The 23,196-nt window shown below is 38.2% G+C and overlaps 1 protein-coding gene across 1 annotated transcript; it reads left to right on the forward strand.

The window, feature by feature from the left end:
- The first annotated feature begins 583 nt into the window (after positions 1-583).
- Positions 584-22,810, forward strand: LOC21405070 (tRNA(His) guanylyltransferase 1). The gene is made up of 14 exons (XM_024174997.1): positions 584-768; positions 871-1,087; positions 1,566-1,697; positions 1,799-1,843; positions 2,229-2,398; positions 2,612-2,697; positions 7,910-8,017; positions 8,229-8,485; positions 19,451-19,582; positions 19,707-19,751; positions 20,042-20,211; positions 20,370-20,455; positions 21,135-21,242; positions 22,365-22,810. Exons 2-14 carry the CDS (start codon positions 984-986, stop codon positions 22,506-22,508), a joined length of 1,587 nt encoding a protein of 528 aa, XP_024030765.1. The 5' UTR covers positions 584-768; positions 871-983; the 3' UTR covers positions 22,509-22,810.
- The last annotated feature ends 386 nt before the right edge of the window (positions 22,811-23,196 follow it).

The raw sequence follows: 23,196 nt of genomic DNA on the forward strand, positions 1-23,196 counted from the left end.
GGTCCATTCATTTCGTGGAGTTTCGTTACAGTAAAATTTTTTAAAAAATAATAACATTTAATATTTTTATTATAATAAAAAATTCTTATATAAAGTTATATTTAAATTTAAATTAAAAACTTAAATCAGTAAATTATGTCTCATTTATTTTATTAATTTGAGTTTTATTATAATAAAATTTTTTAAAAATAATCACATTTTATTTTTTTATTATAATAAAAAATTTTTAAATAAAATTATATATCAATTTAAATTAAAAATTTAAATTAACGAACTAATTGAGTTCTAAAAACCCATAATGCATCCACCTTTTTGATACAATGTGTCATTGAATTTTAGACCATTCGATTTTAATCCGTCGACTGCCGGTAGGGCAAAATAAAAGGGAGCACCAGAGAAGAGAAGGACACTTATAAAATAATTTTAAATTTTGTCAAAATGTCTAAAAAGCCATTTTTCTGGGTCAAGCTGGCCCATTCGTGTCTCGCGCTTGCGAAGGATTTGTCACGTGGGAAGGCTTAAACCCAGCGGTGTTCAGAGAAACCCTGATTAAAGATTCTCTCTCAGCCATGGGAGAAGAAGAAGAAGTAGAAGAAGCTGTTTGCTTTCCGAGAAAGTGAGGGAAAACCGAGTGACTAAGATCGAATTTCAGTCTTTCCTTCTCGGCGATGATATTGTCTAATTTTTTGTAGTGATTGTGGTTTTGTTGTTGCTGTTCCTAAGGCATTCGATTGAATTTCATTCGCTACCATCGCTATCCCCTATTAGGTATAATTCGATATTTTTAAACTAATTTCGATGTTTTGGTCTCTATGTTGAAGCCGATGTGATTCTTTACGCATTTTGATTTGCACGAACAATCGAGAATAGGAACGGATAGGAAATAAGCAAACGGACGCCATTGGAGAAGCTCACAAGTGTTTGGCGGCCGCCAGCGTGATTCTTTCTCCCAGAAGAAATAGAGGGACGGAAAATAATCGACAATGGCGAACAGTAAATACGAGTACGTGAAGTCGTTTGAAGTCCAAGATGAGGTGATGTTTCCCAATCTGATAGTTGCGCGAATCGACGGCCGTGATTTCCGACGGTAAAACAAGCTTCCACACGATTCAATTTCATTCTTTATTTAATTTTAAATAGTAATCTTAGCAATTATATTTATTATATTTTGCAACATGGTTGCTCTTAGGATTTTTTTTTTCTTTTTCTAGTGATAATACAGTACAAGATTTTGCGAGTTTTATGCATATGTAGGAGAGATCTATGCAGTAGGACACAGTTTTGAACTGATACATCACCTTTGAATTGTATTAGATTGGAAAAAAGTACGATAATTTAACAAAACTCGATGAATAAGCGACGGTTAGGAAAATATTATGGGTAGGTTATAATTTCTTACCCACTGTAGACTTTTTATTTATTACTATGAATAAGCCTGAGTACGTGAATAGCCGTATAATGTTCTGGTTTGTAAACAGAAAAGAGTTTGAACCACTATTTTTTGGTGTAGCTATATAAGCTACATATAAACTCAGAGGAAACTTTTTATTTCGACTGTTTTGAAGGTTTTCTGAAGTTCATGAGTTTGTGAAACCGAATGATGAGGTGGCTCTGAATTTGATGAACTCGTGTTCAACTTCCATGTTAGAGGAGTTTCCGGACATAGTTTTTGCATATGGATACAGTGATGAGTATAGGTATTCTTTGTTTTATATAGTCTCCCACTGAACTTGTAGTTTATTTCACTTGCTGATTTTATTAGTTTTCAATTTGGAATTGTTTCTCTTTGTCATTGCAGTTTTGCTATGAAGAAGTCAACAAGGTTCTATCAGAGGCGTGCAAGGTTTAATTCTGAACATTCAAATTGAGCTTTGACAAAAGTTCTTTTAGGTGACGTTTGGTTCATGGGTTCAAAACCATGGTTCATGATTCTGATTTTTGAAATTCAAATTTTTTGTGAGAGAAAAACACTGTAACAGAACTAAAAATCATGATCCTAAACTAGACAGAACCCTTGAAACAAACGTCACCTTAGCTTTTTACCATTTTTCTAATTTGCAAATATACTAAGGCTGTTGTTCGAGAGGATGGTAAAAACATTCTATTGTTCTTATATAATTGGATTAAACGGATGTGCATTTTCGTTGAGAACTAATCGTCTTAAGTCGTTGTTTTCTTCTTTTGGATAAACTTGATATTGTTAACTTACTAGACAATTGGCTGTGCAGCAAAATTCAGTCTCTTTTTGTTTCCTTTTTCACTTCCATATATGTTACTAAATGGAAAGAATTCTTCCCTCATAAGGAGTTGATATATCCGCCTTCTTTTCGTGCTCGGGTAATGTCCTGTGCATCAATAGGAGTTCTTCAAGCATATCTTTTGTGGAGGCAAAATAATTGTAAGTGATCTTCTGGTACTGCTAAACTAAAGTCATCTAAACAAATTTATATACTTTGCAGTTTAGATTCTTATTTTTTTCTTTTTTCTTATTATTATTTTTTTTTAAATTGTTGTTTTGCTCTCTTCTAAATTGAAGCATAATTTTTAAGACTCAAATAGAATGTGTTTCAAATATATGATGAATTTTCTGTTCACATCTTGTATTTCATAGGTCATATGAACAACCAGCATACCATATGCGTACATGAGCTGGTTAAGCATGGAAAGACTGAGACAGAAGCACAAGAGTTTTTGAAGGTGCTAACTTTCACTTACATACTTGTGCCCCAACTTTTATCATGTTTGTGTATTTATGTGAAACGGGCTATTTTATCAAGAATGTTTTATTTAATGAAAGAATTTGTCTCTTTTAATTTTTAGTTTCTTCTACCTAAAATACTTTGTTTTTTGTTTTTGGCGAATTTCCTTTCATCCTAGGCTTTCTTCTCTTTAATTTTGTCTTTTACCCCTTGAGAGTAGTTGAATATTTATTTTCTTAGCAAATACACACACACACACACACACACACACACACACACACACACACATATATTTATACTGTAACTGTCGAAGTGTAGATATTAAAATAGGAGGATTAGTTGAAATCCCTGAAATTAAGGGATTTAGTTAGTCAACTTTCTTGATTTAGTTCCCTAATTTTATTTGATTATGTTTCCATTCTTTTCTCTTGTAAATCCCTATATATAGCCGTGTAACATCAAGAGTAAATAACACAATTATTCCCATCATTATTTGTGTCATGGTATCAGAGCCCTAGGGCTTTTTTTTTTTGGGAATTTCCGTTTTTCAGGCCTTCATTGCCATTCCTTCTGGTGTGCCTTTATTGCCGCCGGTTATTCTTCCTCTTCTAGGGTTTGCCGTCTTTCTTTGCTAGGGTTTGCTGAGAGTGCAACCTAGAGTCATCTTCATCACTGCCGATCCATCTTCTTAGGCCTCGTTCATTTCGCGGATTCGAGTTTTCAATTCGAGCTGAGATGTGACATTTTATGAGAGCTTTTCACTGTAGCAGAAAAAGTTAGATGTGACATTTTCTGAGAGCTTTTTACTGTAGAAACCTAAAACTAAAAATTCGAATCGGTGAAATGAACGAGTCCTTAGTTTTCTTTTTCCGTTCCTTCATCATGTCCACCACCAAAGTCAAGTCCACCAGCACCCCTTCATCCGAGGATGCTTCTGCCGCCCAGAAAACTGGAGATCTGCAGAATATTAGGATGTCATACCGGTTTAATGGAAAAACCGCAACTAACCATTATAGAAAATTTTTTGCCATTGGAATTTGGGGGGGGGGGGGGGGGGTTTCGTGGGGGGGGGGGGGGATGTTATCCTAGGCATGCAGTGGTTAGAAACTTTGGGAGGTATGCACGTGAATTGGAAGTCTCAGTTAATGAAGTTTCGGATTAGGGGAGAGGTTGTTACATTGCGAGGGGACATGAGTCTCTCCACTACTATGGTTTCTCTTAAAGCAATGTTTAGGACCATTAGACATGAGGGAGAAGGCATCTACTTGGAGTTACACACGTTGGATGTGGAGAACAAACAGGACCAGCCACTTCCTGCCCAGATCAGTGCTTTATTGCAGCTTCATCCACGTGTTTTGAACATGCCGGATGGACTCCCTCCTCACCGATTGCGTGATCACCGAATTATTTTACAACCGGGTACCTCTCCCATTAGTGTTAGACCTTACAAGTACTCTCATTTTCAGAAAAATGAGATTGAAAAATTGGTACGGGAGATGCTTGCGGCTGGGATCATACAACCAAGCAATAGTCCATTTTCTAGCCCGGTGCTTCTCGTAAAGAAAAAAGATGGGAGTTGGCGTTTTTGCATTGATTACCGAGCTCTCAACAAAGCTATGGTGCCGGATAAGTTTCCTATACCGGTGATTGAGGAGTTGTTGGATGAATTGTTTGGGGCTACAATCTTTACCAAATTGGATTTGAAATCGGGATATCATCAAATTCGGATGTGCATGGAGGATGTTCCTAAGACAGCTTTTCGCACTCATAAGGGCCACTACGAATTCTTGGTTATGCCCTTTGGGTTAACTAATGCCCCGGCCACCTTCCAATCATTGATGAACGAGTTACTTAAACCTTTTTTACGGAAGTTTGTTTTAGTTTTTTTTTATGATATCTTGGTTTACAGTAAATCCTTAGAGGAACATGTGGGTCATTTGGAAGTGGTGTTGACCGCCTTAGATGATAACCAATTAATTGTCAATCAAAAGAAATGTACTTTTGGCCAAAGTCAATTAGAGTATTTGGGTTACATCGTCTCCGGTGAGGGGGTTTCGGCCGATTCCAATAAGATTCAAGCTATGTTGGATTGGCTTACTCCCCGCTCTATCAAGGAGTTGCGGGGATTTTTGGGCTTGACCGGTTATTACCGCCGCTTTGTGACGGGATATGGTCACCTCTCATGGCCTTTAACACAACAATTGAAGAAGGACAGTTTCAATTGGAATGAAGAAGCGGAGGTTGCTTTCGGAAGATTGAAACAGGCCATGACTACAGTCCCAGTTTTAGCATTGCCGGATTTCTCACAACCATTTGTGGTAGAATCCGATGCTTCCGGTTTTGGGATTGGTGCGGTTCTAATGCAACAGCAGGGGCCCATAGCTTACTTTAGCCAGGTGTTGTCTCCGCGGGCTAGGGCCAAGTCTGTGTATGAGCGCGAGTTGATGGCTGTGGTGTTGGCCATCCAGAAATGGCGTCATTACCTCCTTGGGCGGCATTTCATTGTTCGCACTGATCAGAAAAGTTTAAAATTCTTGTTGGAACAAAGATTAGTGGGGGAGGAGCACCAAAAGTGGTTATGCAAACTGTTGGGTTATGATTTTAAGATCCAGTACAAACCGGGGTCTGAGAACTGCGTGGCTGATGCATTGTCTAGGCGGACTTCGGGGATAGAGTTGATGCACATCACCACTTCTGCGCTGTATGATGGGGCTGAAATTCGGCAGCAACTGTTGAGTGATCCGAAACTGGCAGGAATTTTGAAGGAGTTGCGGGGCAGCCCGAAGGGAGTGAAAGGGTTTTCTTTATGCAACGACTTGTTGCTGTGTAAAGGGCAGGTGGTCTTGCCCCGGCTGTCTCCTCTCATACGCATCCTTTTGCGCGAATTCCATGACAGTAAGGTTGGAGGACATTCGGGAGTATTGAATACTTATAAACGATTGTCTTCCGAATTCTTTTGGTATGGCATGAAGCAGGATGTGAATTCCTTTGTGACCGCTTGTCAAGTATGTCAACAGCACAAGGCGTCGACCTTATCTCCGGCTGGGTTATTACAGCCATTGCCTTTGCCGAACTTGGTTTGGGACGAGATTTCAATGGATTTTGTGGAAGGCCTGCCAAAATCAGGGGGAAATGACTCAATCCTTGTGGTGGTTGATCGGTTAAGTAAGTATGCTCATTTCTTGGGACTTCGCCATCATTTTTCTGCAAAATTGGTGGTTGCCCTGTTTGTTAAAGAGGTAGTTTGGCTACATGGCTTCCCTCGGACTATCGTGTCCGACCGCGACAAGGTGTTCCTCAGCCACTTTTGGAAGGAGCTTTTTACGTTGCAGGGCACTTCTCTTCATCATAGTACAGCTTACCACCCTCAATCAGATGGCCAAACGGAGGTGGTGAATCGGTGTTTAGAGGCTTATTTACGGTGTTTTGTTTCCGGGAAGCCTACTCAATGGTTTCCGCATTTAGCCTGGGCCGAATATTGGTATAACACAAGCTTCCATGTGTCCGCGGGAATGACTCCTTTCCGAGCACTATATGGTCGCAATCCTCCTAGGCTACTGCGTCTTGAGTTGGGTTCCACGGCTAACAACTTGTTGGAGGAGCAATTGCAGGCTAGGGATGCTATTTTGGAGGAGCTACGAGGCCATTTGCTTCAGGCGCAGCATTCAATGAAAAGGACTGCAGATCTCAAGCGTCGGGATGTTTCGTTTGACGTGGGGGATTTGGTGTTCCTGAAAATCAGGCTCTATTGCCTTCGTTCGATGGCTTGCGGCCGCCAAAATTCATCCGGTCTTCCATGTCTCTCAGCTTAAGAAAGCTCTTGGCGTGCCTATTCTGGCTTAGGAGGTTCCGCCAGTTTTGGCATCAGATTTGGAGTTAAGGGCCCGAGAGGTTACTGGCCACTCGTTTTTCGAAGGTTACAGGCCAATTGGAGGTTCTACTTCAGTGGCGTCATCTACCGGATTTTGAGTCCTCTTGGGAGCTCTTTGATATCATTCAACAGCAGTTCCCTGAATTTCACCTTGAGGACAAGGTGACTTTTTTGGGGGGCGGAGTAGTTGATAAGCCTTTGCTTAGGCAGGTCTATGTAAGAAAGGGTGGGGGGTAGTAGTCGGGGATCTGAGTGTGTGTAGTGTGTTTTTGTGTAGGCCTGCGGGGGTTATTTTGTAAATAGACCTACGGGGGCTATTATGTGAGCGGGAACAGGGGAACATAGTTAATAAGGGAATAGTAATAAATAGCAAGACAGGCTGGATGGCCAGGTAGGCAAGAATTGGAGTAAGGCATAGGAAGTCTTGGCATTTTGCTGAGCAGGGGAATCCGTTTGGTTTCTAAGAAACCGTTTGAGTGTAATTCTTGTGAATATTCAATAAAGATTCTTTCTTTTGTTTTTTGGAATTAATCTTCGTGAATTAGATACCTTGATCTTATCAGTAACCTAGTGACGTGGAGAAGCAAGAAGCAAAACGTGGTGGCAAGGTCATCTGCAGAATCAGAGTTTAGGGCTATCGCTCAGGGATTGTGTGAACTTCTATGGTTGAAGATTATTCTGGATGATTTGCGAGTCAAATGGGAAGGTCCTATGAAGCTCTATTGTGACAACAAGTCTGCCATCAATATTGCTCATAATCCTATTCAACATGATTGGACAAAGCATATTGAAATTGATAGGCATTTCATTAAGAAAAATTTGGAGGAAGGATTAGTGTGCATGAGCTATGTTTCATCAGAACGTCAACTAGCAGATGTTCTAACAAAAGGCCTGAACAGTTCAAGTTTTCATGATCTGGTATTCAAGCTGGGAATGGAAGACATCTATTCCTCAGCTTGAGGGGGAGTGTCGAAGTGTAGATATTAGAATAGGAAGATTAGTTGAAATCCCTGAAATTGAGGGATTTAGTTAGTCAACTTTCCTGATTTAGTTCCCTGATTTTTTTTTGATTCTGTTTCCATTCTTTTCTATTGTAAATCCCTATATATAGCCGTGTAACATCAAGAGTAAATAACACAATTATTCCCATTATTATTTGTGTCAGTAACCTTTAGGGTTGTATGTAGATAAAAAACCCTTTTGTACATTTCTTTATATCTCTCTTTTTCTTCTCTCAAAACTCTCTCTCCAAGATTCTATGCTCAAAGTAACTTGACTTTCCAAATCTGCCATGGATAATGTTTTTACGCAGAACGTTCATTTTTATTTATGCTTTCAGGGGACCCGGAAAAGGGAGAAACATGACCTCCTCTTTGAACAGTTTGGTATCAACTATGAAAAATTACCTGTTATTGTCCGTCAAGGATCTGCCATATTGAAAACTAAGGTTATTCTCTTTACAAAATTATTATGTTAATGTCCTTTTTATGTTTTGATTTGTCTTCTTTAGGAACTTTCATTTTCATTAAATAGTTCTTTGTCATGTCTTTTTTCTTAGCAAGTTTTGTATTGGTTTATTGGTTTTTACAGTGGGAACCCCCTTACATTCCTTATGTATTCAGATTTTCGTGCTGAGATGTTCCTCCTACGTTGTTTAGGTGGAAGACATTGTGAAGTATGACGAAAATGGAGCTCCGGTTAAGAGACTTAGGAGAAAGGCAGGAATCGTTCACTCAAAGAATATAGCTGGCAAAAGCTTTTGGAATGAGCATGTTGATCTTCTGAAGGAGCTCGGTAGTTTTGTGGATGACGTTGGAAAGGTTGAACCAGATTATATTAGGTCATTCCAGTTTGAAGCGAAGTTGTTGCCATCTACTTGGATTGTTATTAGAATTGATGGCTGCCATTTCCATAGGTAAATCAACTCATACTTGGAACCAGCATAAGTAAATTCACGCTTAAATAAATTATTTCATAGTTGTTGTATTTTCATAAGAACTCGTAGTTGTTACTGTGATCAAAATTCTTCGTCTTGGAATGATAATTCACAGGAAAATTTGGAACCACCATATGATGGTCCTAACACAATCTGTCTAATTCTTGTAAAATCTTTTGAAAATGGTCATGGAAAAGTGTCTTGGGAATGTATCATCTTACAAAATATGAGAGCAATATGTCTTACTGGATTAGCCGTTTAGCTTATGTAAAACTGTTGAATTCCCGAATCAATTAGGGAGAATTCTTAGGAATAATCCTTGATATCTTGTAAATAAATTAGGAGAAGAATCCGGTTAAATAATACAAGATTCTAGTTTTATTTTTTCTTAGTTTAGTGAGATTGTTTCCTTATTTAGTTTCAATCTAGGATTAGTCAAAGGTTCTCCTATTGTATATATGTATCGCTGTTTTCAAGAGTAATTGACAATCATAATAATCATTCTTATCTCCTACATGCGATCAGAGCCTTAGGCTCATATCTATGGGAATTTCTTCGAACCATACTGCCATTCTCCGGCCTCATTCCCACGGCAGGGTTGACTGCCATTCACAGGCCTTATTCTCACGGCAAGGTTCCTTCTTTTCTTCCCATATTCTCACAATCTTATTAGGTGTCTATTCTTTTCTCAAGCTGCTATTGTTCTTCTGTTCAAGCACCCCTCACCATCTCTGAAGCAGTGTTTGACACTATCTCTGAATGACCAAATACGGCATGGCAACAGAGAAGTCTACCTCAACTTCGGAAGTCAATTCCAGCGCTGAAGTTTCATCCGCAGTTAATTCTCATGTAGGCTCAGAAAATTCCTCAATTCTCATCACAGGGCATAAGCTAAATGGTCACAACTACCTGCAATGGTCCCAATCGGTGACGATGTTCATTTGTGGTAAAGGCAAAGATGAATATCTAACCGATGAGATCACAATTCTAGAAAAGAGAGATCCAAAGTATAGAACATGGAAGACGGAGAATCACATGATCATGTCATGGCTAATCAATTCTATGAATACCGAAATGGGGGAAAACTTTCTCCTATATGGAACAACAAAGGAAATATGGGATGCAGTACGGGAAACCTACTCTAGTTCGGAAAATACCTTGGAATTGTTTGAGGTTGAGGCTACACTCCATGATCTACGTCAAGGGGATCTCACGGTCACACAATACTATAATACTCTCACTCGCCATTGGCAACATCTAGATATGTTTGAAGTTTATCCATGGAAGTGTATAGAAGACACAAAACTATACCGGAAAATTGTTGAGCAAAACAGGACATTCAAATTCCTTCTCGGCCTCAACAAGAGCTTGGATGAGGTTAGAGGAAAGAATAATGGGTACAAAACCTCTTCCGAGCATAAGGGAGGCTTTCTCAGAGGTTCGTTGAGAGGAAAGTCGAAAGAAGTTGATGATGGGTCCTCAAAACTCTACTCCAACTCTTGAAGGATCTGCATTGGCCGCTCGAGGATCGCAAAACAGTGTTGTTGACAACAGGCAGAGGAAAGGAAGACCATGATGTGATCACTGTCTCAAACCAGGACATACTCGGGAGACTCGCTGGAAGATCCATGGTAAACCGGCTGATTGGAAGCCATCACGATCAAATAATGATCGAAAAGGTAAGACTCAACATTGCTGCCACCGTAGATGACAAGGAAAGCCGTACAACTCCTACTTCACAAACTGAGAATAGCCCTTTCACTAAAGAACAACTTGAGGTACTCCAGAAGCTGTTAAGCCAGAATGTCGTGACTCAAACAGCCAATAATGCCGCTGGCTCTATCATGTTAGCACATAAAAGTAATCTTTCCAATGCCTTTGCGGTTAATAAATGTCATACAAGTCCTTGGATTGTTGACTCAGGAGCTTCGGATTATATGATGGGAGATGCCACCATATTTCACGAGTACAGTCCAAGTCTCGAGAACCATACTTTCCGAATAGCAGATGGTTCTTTATCCAGGGTTAAGGGAACAGGTTTAGTAAGAATTACTAAGGATATAACCCTTCATTCGGTTCTTCATGTGCCTAATTTGGACTGCAATTTACTCTCCATAAGTAAATTAACTCGTGATCTCAACTGTGCAACTAAATTTTTTCCAAACCATTGTGAATTTCATGAATTGGATTCGGGGAAGGCGATTGGCAGTGCTGATGAGTGTTCTAGACTCTATCTCCTCAAGGACAATATTCCTTCAAGTGGTGGATCATTCAAGAGTCAGTCATGTTTAAACACTTGTGTCAATAAAGATAGTGAAGTTATGTTATGGCATTATCGCCTTGGTCATCCTAATTTTATATATTTTAAAATTTTGTTTCCATCATTATTTATCAATAAAAGTCTAAAGTTTTTTAATTGTGAAGTTTGCCAGCTTTAAACACACTCGTAGTAGCTATCCTAGTTCTTCATACAAACCATCCCGTCCCTTTACTTTAATTCATAGTGATGTATGGGGACCCTCAAGAGTAAAAAATATCACGGGAACCCGATGGTTTTTATCCTTTGTTGATGATCATACTCGCTTAACATGGGTGTTTCTTATAAAAGAAAAGTTTGAAGTTGGACAAATTTTTCAAAACTTCAATTCTATGATACGGACACAGTTTCAAACCAAGATCCTAAGTCCTTAAAAATGACAATGTCAAAAAATACTTTGAATCAGTTCTAGGTACCTATCTCATGAGTCAAGGGATTATTCACCTAAGTTCTTGTGTTGACACCCCACAACAAAATGGAGTTGTAGAGAGGAAAAACAGACACTTTTTAGAGGTGGCCCGATCACTCATGTTCACTACTCATGTTCCTAAACATTTCTGGTGAGAAGCCATACTCACAGCCACATACCTCATTAACCGGATGCCCTCCAAAGTGCTTAAATTCCAAACTCTAGCCAAAGTTGTTCTTCAACATTTTCCACACACCAAATTCATCTCATCATTAGATCCTAAGATATTTGGATTTTATGCTTTTGTCCATATACACTCTCAACATCGTGGGAAGCTAGATCTTAAATCCATCAAATGTGTTTTTCTTGGCTACTCACCACATCAAAAAGGATATAAATGTTACTCTCCCACAACAAAGAGGTTTTATAACTCAATGGATGTGACATTTTTTGAACACCAATCGTTCTTTACCAAACCTACAATTCAAGGGGAGGGTATGAGAGAATTTTAGCTTTGGGATCTTGAATTTCAGCATCCTTCACCTTCTTCTACTTCATCTCATCCTTCACCTTCTTCTACTCCGGTTTATCCTTCTCAAGCTGATTCTTTCATTCAAACTGAGAGTCATCCTCACACAACAAACCTCTCTTTTGTCCGAAACAGTCATAGTCCATACAATCCTAGTCCATCTCCTCATCCTCAACAGAGTAAATAACAAGAACAAAGAGTTGATTGTTTATTACAGGAGGAAGAAGTCTGGAAAGGAGATAGAAGACACAATACCTCTCGTACTAGACCATGAAGCTGATCCGGATTCAATGACTACACAAATTCACTCAAGTAAGGAAAATTCGGTCCTTGAAGATACAACACATGCTATGGATGATTTAGATATTCCAATTGCCTTAAGGAAAGGTGTCAGAACATGTACAAATCATCCTATCTGCCGATTTGTCTCATATGAAAAATTGTCACCATCTTATCAGACCTTTGTGTCTACCCTTGATAGTGTGCAGGTTCCCAATTCTATTCAGGAGGCACTCAAAAACTCAGAATGGAGGAAGGCAGTTAACAAAGAAATCCAAGCATTGGATAAAAATGGCACGTGGGTGTTAACAGATCTTCCCCCAAATAAGAAGACTGTCGGATGTAAGTGGATCTTCCATCAAGCATAAGGCAGATGGAAGTATTGAGAGACTAAAAGCTCGACTAGTTGCAAAAGGGTTCACTCAGTCTTATGGAGTAGATTATCAAGAAACATTTGCTCCAGTGGCTAAGCTAAATACTATCAGAGTCCTTCTTTCCTTTGCAGGAAACAAAGACTGGCCCTTGCACCAATTAGATGTCAAGAATGCTTTCCTGAATGGTAATCTTGAAGAAGATGTGTACATGGAAATACATGCAGGACCGGAAACTACCTTGAAAAACAAGGTATGCAAACTCAAGAAGTCTTTGTATGGACTCAAACAATCTCCTCGTGCATGGTTTGACAGGTTTGCAAAGTCGGTGGTGAAATATGGATACATTCAGTGTCAAGCAGACCACACACTGTTTGTGAAGTTCTCTTTAGAAAAGAAAGTAGTGGTCTTAATTGTATACGTTGATGACATCATTCTAACCGGTGACTTTGAGGAGGAATTATTGAGATTGAAATCAGTCCTAGCCAAGGAATTTGAAATTAAAGACCTTGGCAACCTCAGATATTTTCTTTTCTTAGAATGGAGGTAGCTCGATCCAAGAAAGGAATTTTTGTCTCTCAACGAAAGTATGTCCTGGATTTACTAAAGGAAACTGGCATGCGTGGATGCAAACTTGTTGACACACCGATGGATCCAACTAAGAATATAGGAGCTGGAAGAGATTCTGCACCAGTTGACAGAGGAAGGTACCAAAGACTTGTAGGGCGACTTATCTACCTCTCACACACAAGACTTGATATTGGTTTTCCAGTCAGTGTGATGAGTTAGTTCATGCACAACCCTACAGAAGAACACATGGAAGCTGTGTAGAGAATTCTGAGGTATCTCAAAATGACTCCAGGAAAAGGTATACTTTACAAAAAGACAGGAAACCGGGATATTGAAGTCTACTTAGATGCGAATTGGGTAGGAGATGTAAGACACATGAAATCAACAACCGGTTATTGTGCCTATGTTTGGGGAAATCTTGTGACATGGAGAAGCAAGAAACAACTAGCAGTCTCAAGGAGCAGTGTATAAACTGAGTTTAGATCATTGGCCTTAGACATTTGTGAAGGAATGTGGATACGCAGACTACTTAAGGAGTTAGGGATAACAATTGAGAGACCAATCAAGTTGTTCTGTGATAATCAAGCAACTATATGCATTGCTAAGAATCCTGTACACCATGACAGAACTAAGCATATTGAGATTGATCGTCATTTCATCTCAGAGAAGATTGATAACTCGGTTGTATAGCTGGTCTATACTCCTACACAATCTCAAGTGGCAGACATACTCACAAAAGCTCTTTCGAGAACAAGCTTTGAAGAATTAAGTCACAACCTGTGTTTGTTCAACATATGCAACTGTTGGATTGTACAGCTGTTGTAGCCAAATTATTAGAAAACATACCATCATGTATATATTTGGTTAGGAAAGTTATTGTAATCCCTGGAATTATGGGATATTAGCGTTAGACTTTTTCCTCTGATTTGATTAGATTAGTTTCCTTTTTTTTTCCCCCTCCTAGAATAGATTATATATTGGTGTACCAATACTTCAGAAAAGATAATGAGAATTATTATTCTTTCTCTTTCTTCTTTACGTTATGGTATCAGAGAATTAAGCTCTTTTCTGGGTTTCCTTTTTGCCTTCGTTTCTCTGGCCTTCATAGTCATATTTGTTTCTCGATCTTCTTGGCCTTTATTGCCAATTACTGGGGTTTGGTTTTTTGGCCTTCATTGTTGGAATCTCCCTTTCTAAATCACTGCAAATAGCCCAATACTATTCTCCTTTTCTCCTTTTTTTTTTCTCAAATCAGAAACGCTGAACCATCGTGTTTGAGGTTGTAAACAGTTCTGTTCAATCTGAAGAGATCAATTCGAATCAGTCCACTGGTGATCTGCAAAGTGTTCGGGCTACATATAGGTTGAACGGGAAAAATTATCTAAAGTGGTCTCAATTTGTTCAAACTTATTTAACGGGAAAAGGGAAACTTGATCATCTTCTAGGGACATGACCGAAGCTTGGAGAAAAAGGTTTTGATGCATGGGATGAAGCAGACTCAATGGTCATGTCATGGTTGTGGGATTCCATGAATCCTGAAATCAGTGACACCTGCATGTTTTTGACTTCTGCAAAAGCTATTTGGGACTCAATTCGGCGGACTTATTCAAAGGCGCGTGATGCTACCCAAGTGTACGAGATAAAGGTTAAGGTGAGTGCGACCAAACAAGGGAATAAATTAGTAACTGAGTATGCAAATTTGCTACAAAACTTGTGGCAAGAACTTGATCACTATAGGGTCATTGAGATGAAATGGCCAGTTGATGCTGCTGTTTTGAAGAATTTCATTGAAAGGGATCGTGTGTATGACTTTTTGGCTGGCCTTAATCTTGAATTTGATCAAGTTAGAATTCAGATTCTCGGCAGGGAGGAAACACCATCATTAGAAGAGGCAATCTCTCTAATTCGGGGAGAAGAAGTTGAAGGGGTATAATGCTTGAACCTCAAACTCTAGAGAATTCGGCCTTGATCACAAAAAGTGAACAACCTCAGATGCTAGAAAGGGGGAAAGTAGACCTGTCTGGGCTTTCAGGGAGAGAACAAAAACAATTAGTGGAGAGACAACAAAGACAATTTATGGTGCACCTACTGTAAAAAACCAAGGCATACCAAGGAGAGTTGCTGCAAATTGAATGTAAACCACCAAGCCGAGAATGGGGAAATTGTGGAGGCCAACAGAGGTCTCAATCTTAGGCACATCTGACAGAACAAACTAGCCATGATGAAAAACAGGAGAAAGGAGGACTCAACAGTGAAGAGATTAATGAGATGTTTATTTCCTATATTCGTCCCTGATTCTGAATCATGATTCATGGTTGTCTACAGTATTTTCTCTCACAAAAAATACACGTAAAACGAGAATGATTCTGAATCATGATTCTGAATACATAAACCAAACGTCCTCTAAGAAACTCAGAGACCTGATAGGATCTCTCGAGAAGCCTTTTGGTGCATGTTCATTGGCACTCTCAGGTAAGTCTTCACTTCCTTTTGGATTACATGTCTCAGAAAAGTGTTTGACAAACTCTTGGATAATTGACTCTAGGGCCACAGATCACATGACTCACACTTCACAGTATTTCAGCACTTATGCTCCATGTCCTAGTAGTAGGAAAATCACTGTAGCAAACAGTTCTCTTATTACAGTTGCACACCTACCCTCATTCTCAAAGATGTCCTTCATGTACCAAAATTGTCAGCAAACCTTGTTTTAATTCAAAAGCTCACAAAAGATCTAAAATGTTATGCAATTTTCCATCCTTCTTACCGTGTTTTTCAGGAACGCGGTTTGGGGAGGAAGAGTGGACTTACTAAGGAAAGGAATGGGCTCTACTATCTTGAAACACCGAGTACTTCAAAAAGAGTCATGAATAATTTGTTCGCGTCATTTCTTAGTTCTTCGAATAAAAATGTCATTTGGCTTCATCACTTTCGTCTTGGTCATCCATCTTTTAGAGTCTTGAATATTATGTATCCCTCTTTGTTTAAATGACTGGATATTACAGATTTTCATTGTGATGTTTGTGAACTTACAAAGCATACTCTTGTATCCTTTCCTATTAGTAATAAAAGAAGTTCTCATCCTTTTGAATTGATTCATAGTGACATTTGAGGACCGTCCACTATTCCAAATATTTTGGGGTCTCGATGGTTTGTTTCCTTGATTGATGATTGTATTAGGGTTACATGGATATTTTTGATCAAACAAAAATCTGATGTAAGTAGTGTTGTCCCTACCTTCCACTCCATGATTCAAAATCAATTTGGGGTCAAAATTAAATGTTTTAGGTCTGACAACGCAAGGGATTACTTCAACCAAATCCTAACACCCTACTTCCAAAAAGAAGGCATTATTCATGAATCCTTATGTGTAAGTACATCACAACAAAATGGGGTGGCTGAAAGAAAAAATAGTCATTTACTTAATACCACTTGGGCAATGTTGTTTCAAGGGAATGTTCCTAAATCTTATTGGAGAGAAGCTATTCTTATTGCCACATATATGATTAATAGACTACCCTCCCGGACACTAGATTACAAAACTCCCATAGAAACTCTTGCTAAATTCTACCCACATGTCAGGACATCAAATGGTCTCATTCCTAGAGTCTTTGGTTGTACATCCTTTGTCCATGTTCATAGTCCAAATAGAGGGAAATTAGATCCCAGGGCAATCAAATGTGCGTTTCTTGGTTATTCAGCCACACAAAAAGGGTACAAGTGTTATCATCCTCCTTCTAGAAAGTTTTATATATCTGCAGATGTCACCTTTGCTGAAAACAAACCATACTTTTCACAGTCTTATCTTCAGGGGGTGTTTTTATCCATGGAATATAAAGACTGTGATTTTGGTCTTGAATTACCCGTGGCTTCATCTACCGAGCCACCATTTACTGAGTCTGTTCCAGTTCCACAAATTGTGTCCACTTCAGAACTAGATTATGTGTCCTCTCCAGTAGTTGTTCATACTCCTGTCCACACGCTCACCACTCCAGCATCTGTCCGTGTTTATGACTTTTAGATTTCCTCAGGTGTACTCGAGAAAAATAGCTGTTCCAGACCTGACACAAGTCCAAGATGCCACCCCGAGCCTTGCTAATGAAGATGTGGTAAGTCTTGATCCACCTTTGCATACACAATCTGTTGAAACACCACAAAAGGATCTTGATCTTCCCATTGTTGTTAGAAAAGGCACTAGAGAATGCACAAAGAGACCTTTATATCCATTGTCCAACTACGTGTCACTTAAACCGTTTTTCACCACTTCATAAAAATTTAATTGTGAGTCTAAACACTATTTCTGTTCCAAACACTTTATCTGAGGCATTGTCAAAAAGGGAATGGAGGAATGCTACGAGGGAAGAAATGGATGCATTGGAAAAGAACAGAACATGGGAGATAGTTGATAAGCCATAAGGAAAAATCTAGTGGGTTGCAAATGGGTTTTTGCTTTGAAATTCAAGGTCGATGGTTCCCTTGAAAGATATAAAGCAAGACTGGTTGCTAAAGGTTATAGAGTTGATTATCAAGAGACATTTGCTCTTGTGGCAAAAATGAATACTGTAAGGGTCTTGTTATCTCTGGCTGCTCATTTTAATTGGCAACTTCAGCAGTATGATGTGAAGAATGCTTTCTTGCATGGTGATCTCGAAGAAGAAATTTACATGAGCATTCCACCATGTTTTGAAGGAGAAGGTACATCCAACAAAGTGTGTAGATTGAAGAAGGCTCTATATGGACTAAAGCAATCACCAAGGGCTTGGTTTGGAAGATTTGCTACAGTAATGAAAGCAATAGGATACAGACAAAGCCAAGGAGATCATACCCTTTTCATCAAACACTCGGCCACAAGGGGAGTGACAATTCTCCTAGTATATGTTGATGATATCATTATCACAGGAAATGATGAGAAGGAGAAACAGAATCTAAAACAATGCTTGATCAAGGAATTTGAGATAAAAGAGCTTGGGCGGCTAAAGTATTTTCTTGGAATTGAAGTTTCATACTCAAAACAGGAAATTTTTATCTCACAACAAAAATATGTGACAGATCTCTTGAAGGAAACAAGAAAACTTGATTGCAAACCAGTAGCTACACCTATCAAGCCAAATCAGAAATTGGGGAAAGCAAAGGAAGAACCAGTTGTTGATAGGGAGATGTATCAAAGATTGGTAGGACAACTCATTTATCTAGCTCATACTCAACCTGACATAGCTTACTTTGTAAGCGTGATCAGTCAGTTCATGCATGATCCTAGAGAGACACACCTACAAGCTGCTTACCGCGTACTTCACTACTTAAAAGGCTGTCTAGGAAAAGGAGTTCTATTCAAGAAGAATAATGAGCTTAGGTTGGAACCTTACACAGACGCATATTATGCAGGTTCATCAGTGGACAGGAGATCAACATTTGGTTATTGTACATTTCTTGGAGGAAATTTGGTAACATGGAGAAGTAAAAAGCAGAATGTGGTGGCTAGATCTAGTGCTGAATATGAGTTCAAAGTGATGGCATAAGGAGTATGTGAACTATTGTGGCTAAAAATCGTTATGGATGATTTGAGAATCAAGTGGGAAGGTCCTATGAGGTTGTACTGTGACAATAAGTCAGCGATAAACATCGCTCATAACCCAGTACAACATGACAGGACGAAACATATCGAGATTGACAGATACTTCATCAAAGAGAAGCTGGAAGAAGGTTTGATCTGCATGTCATATGTGTCTTCAGGGAGTCAATTAGCAGATGTTTTAACCAAGGGACTCAACAGTTCAATTTTTCATGAAATTACTTTCAAGCTGGGAATGGAAGATATCTACTTCCCAGCTTGGGGGGGAGTGTTGAATTGTACAGCTGTTGTAGCCGAATTATTAGAAAACAGATCAACATGTATATATTTGGTTAGGAAAGTTATTGTAATCCCTAAAATTATGGGATATTAGCATTAGACTTTTTCCTCTGATTTGATTAGATTAGTTTCCTATTTTTTTTTGCCTCCTAGAATAGATTATATATTGGTGTACCAATACTTCAAAAAAGATAATGAGAATTATTATTCCTTTTCTCTTTCTTCTTTACGTTAACAACTCAGCTTGAGGGGGAGTGTTGAATTCCTGAATCAATTAAGGAGAATTCTTAGGAATAATCCTTGATATCTTGTAAATAAATTAGGAGAAGAATCTGGTTAAATAATACCAGATTCTAGTTTTATTTTTTTTCCTAGTTTAGTGAGATTGTTTCCTTATTTAGTTTCAATCTAGGATTAGTCAAAGGTTCTCTCCTCTTGTATATATTTATCGCTGTTTTCAAGAGTAATTGGCAATCAGAATAATCATTCTTTATCTCCTACAAAAACAATAGGAAATCCATTATTTTTTGTTGGTTTTATTTGAATTGAGATATGGAATTTATTGCTTGATTCCTTATCAGACATGCTGTAAACAAAAATTAGTCTTGTTTGCTTTTGTAGGTTTTCTGAAGTTCATGAATTTATTAAGCCCAATGATGAGCGAGCTCTCAATCTTATGAACTCATGTGCAGTGGCTGTATTAAAAGAGTTTCGAGACATAGTGTTTGCCTACGGTGTCAGTGACGAGTACAGGTACTTGTTCTGCATATCTTTTCAGTTATCGAATTTTGTACTCTGTACAAATGACATTCCACAATCTCACTTCTTCTTGATTGATTGATTGGTTGATTTATTTATTTTAATTATCTTATTCCAGCTTCATCGTGAAGAAGGATTCTCAGTTTTATCAAAGACGAGCAAGGTTTCTCTTCATTTTTCTTATATTACTTTATTAATGGAATTATGGAATTTACTAGTTTAGGATTTTGAAAGTCTCCTTGATCTTAGCTTTTGCTTAAGCCCTCCATTTGTAAGATTATTATTATTATTATTATTATTATTATTATTATTATTATTATTATTATTATTATTATTATTATTTTAAAGTACATTCTTCAAAATAGATTTTAGTCATGGTATCTTTCTTTCTTTTTCCCATTGCTGTTTATCATTATAACCTTTAACATTTGAATTTTGCAATCCATTTTGCAGTGACATAGTAACCACTGTTGCGTCATTCTTCGCTTCGATGTATGTGATCAACTGGCAAGAATTTTTCCAGCAGAAAGAGTTAAAGTACCTGCCTTCTTTTGATGGACGTGCTGTGTGCTACCCGTCTTCTGAAATTCTTCGGGACTATCTGGCATGGAGACAAGTTGATTGTGAGTATTTGATATTTTTCTTTGAGAACCTTGGGGTATTTAACAGTAACAAAAATACAAGCTAATTACTTCTGCCAGCATTACATTGGTGACGTTTGAAGTTCGTATTTATTTAGGATAAGGTTCTAAATTCAGGATAATGTTTTTTGGTTCCTCAGGCCACATCAATAACCAATATAATACTTGTTTCTGGGAGCTTGTTAAGTCTGGAAAAGGCAAAAGTGAAGCTCAGCACTACTTAAAGGTACAAGACATGTTACTTGATATTTGGTGGAGTTGTCTTTCTCAGGATTCTTTCTTCATTTTTATTGGACTTGCTTATTTCAATGTATACTCATATGGTTGTGCTTGGGCTTCCTGATGCATGTTTTATTTTAATTTAAACAGCTAGCTTTGTTGTACCTCATTGCTGGGGCATGCTGCTTACTTCCATAGATGTGGCTTACGTGTATAATAAAATTTTGTAGAAAAGTGAAAAAGCAATCATCAAACCATAGGAGGGGACTTCCCCCATGGAATGTTCCCGTTAACATCATTTGTTCCCCTTGGAATTTCTGAAAATTTCTCATTCACATCAGTCTTTCACTTGTACCCTATCAGAATGTACATGTCGCTAAATAGTCAACTTTCTGTCACATTGGTTCTTTGTGCTCTCGGGATTCTACTAAAATAATCATTTAGCAATCTTGGAGAAAAATTGCTGAATCATAATTATTTGTGGTTTTGCTCTGAGGGCGGACTGATATATGTTAGTTATAACTTCTGGTTGCTTTCTGTCTTCCTCTCAAGTGAACTTTTGCCATGTTTTTTATTCGCTGCTATACATTTTGTGATATATGTTATTACGTCTTAGATTTCATCTGAAATTGATTATATGCTGATAGGATATGTTCCCATGATATTGTTCATATCTTATTTCTCAGGGTACTCAATCGGCAGAGAAAAATGAATTGCTTAAACAATTTGGTATCCTTGACTACAACACATTACCAGTAATGTTCCGCCAGGGTTCCTCCGTCTTCTGGGACAAGGTTACTTTTCTCTCTGTTTGGGAGCCCCAATATATATTTCTCACTTTATTATCATTTGTCAATGCAATATTTACTAGAGTCCTGCATTTACTATTAGATGAGGCGTGTGTTAGGATCCTGGTTGAGTCCCACATTGTTAAAGTATGGGCTTAGCATGTGGGTTTATAACCACTTGGGCACCCTCTCCCTACAAGCTAGTTTTTGGGGATGAGTTCTACCCAAGGGTTATAAGAATTGGTATCAGAGCATGCTCCTCCTCAGGTCCACGTTGCGGAAGGGGCGACCTGGAAAGGCCAGAGTGGGCCATCCAGAGTGGGCCGCCGTGGACGTCGGTGTCGGAAGCGTAGTGGTATGTTAGGATCGTGGTTGAGTCCCATATTGCTAAAGTATGGGCTTAGCATGTGGGTTTATAACCACTTGGGCACCCACTCCCTACAAGTTAGCTTTTGGGGATGAGCTCTACCCAAGGATTATAACAGCGTGCACATGAAGAATTGAGTCAGATTAGGTTCTTACTATGATTATGGACTCCTTGGGGTAGCTATTTACCATTTTGTTAGATGGAAGTTTGTGTTTCCAAGTTATTTTATTTTATTTTTATTTTGTATTATTGTCTATTTTGGGATTGAGGCTTGTTGTTGTTGTCTATTTTGGGAAAAGAAAGACAACATCAAAGAACCTGCCTCCACTTATCAACAATATGCGAAGGTGATGAAGAGGCACCAGAGTAGTCTAATTTGAAATTCCATGTTCATTAGGTTCTAGACCTCGTCGTAGAGTTAAACATTATGCTCATTATAGTTTGTTTGGTCTCAAGATTTAATACAATATCATCGCAACGTTATCAGATTGCCTACACCAAATGTTCTCATTCTTTGAGCGTCATGGAACATTGTGGTTACTACTTACTGGAATGAATTTCTTTCAGAACTTTGAAAACAGCTTTTCTAAAGACTTGAAAAGCACTGTGAAAATTGAGATACAGTATCTTGCAGATTTTGGCGGCTCCGTCCTGGAATCAGGAGGAGTTGGTTTTATTCAGCAAAAAAATAAAATAAAAAATAAAAAAAGAGTTGGTTTTAATTCAGCTGCTCAATGTATTGTCTTTGCTTGTTTATGCAGGAGGATAATGTTTTGAAACACGAGGAAGAATTATCTACAGAAACTTCTCCAAAGAAAGTTGTGGCAAGACATTGCAATATAATTGAAGAAAGCTTTTGGAGGTCCCATCCAAGCATACTTAACGAGAAGCGGGAGATTCTATGAACTCTAAGCAATTGCATTGAGTTTTTCCTTTCGCTAACGAGTCACATTTTTCCTTTTGCCATAACTTTTCTGTTGTTTTCATCATAATAACTTTATGTCCTCTGTAACCTTTTTGGATCAAAATGCCCTCCACCAAATCACGTCAAACCCAAGGGGCAAAATTGTGAGAATAACATCAAACCAAAGAGCTAAGTTAAGTGTGATACATTTCTCTCTCTCTCTCTCTACTTTTTTATTTTTTTATTTTTTTATTTTTTATGATACCAACCATACTTATTTTTTTCTACCCGCATGAATGTTAGAAGAACAATACTGGTTATATAATATTAGTAAAATGTAATTGAACGAAATTAGAGTTGGTGATATCATGCACTACTAGTGATACCATGTATAAGTGGGGGGGGGGAAATTCCCTAGTTTTCATCAGTTTCGGAGGAAAAAAATCAGAGAGGCGTATTTTTAACTTTTAGCAAAAAAAAAAAAATCTTTATAAACTTTGTCCCTAAGTTTAAGAATATAGGTGGCTACATATCTTCCTCAACCCAAAACAAAAAGATCGAATATGCAAACAATATTTATGATCAAAAGGAAATTCGATCCACAAATGAATTAAAGAATTAAAGCTCTATACCACTCATGCACATGGGCAGGATTTACTTTAACACGTAAAAGGGAAAAGTAGTTCTAA

This window comes from Morus notabilis, unplaced genomic scaffold, assembly GCF_000414095.1.
Source record: "Morus notabilis unplaced genomic scaffold, ASM41409v2 Scaffold16, whole genome shotgun sequence".
In the NCBI taxonomy this organism is placed as follows: Eukaryota; Viridiplantae; Streptophyta; class Magnoliopsida; order Rosales; family Moraceae; genus Morus; species Morus notabilis.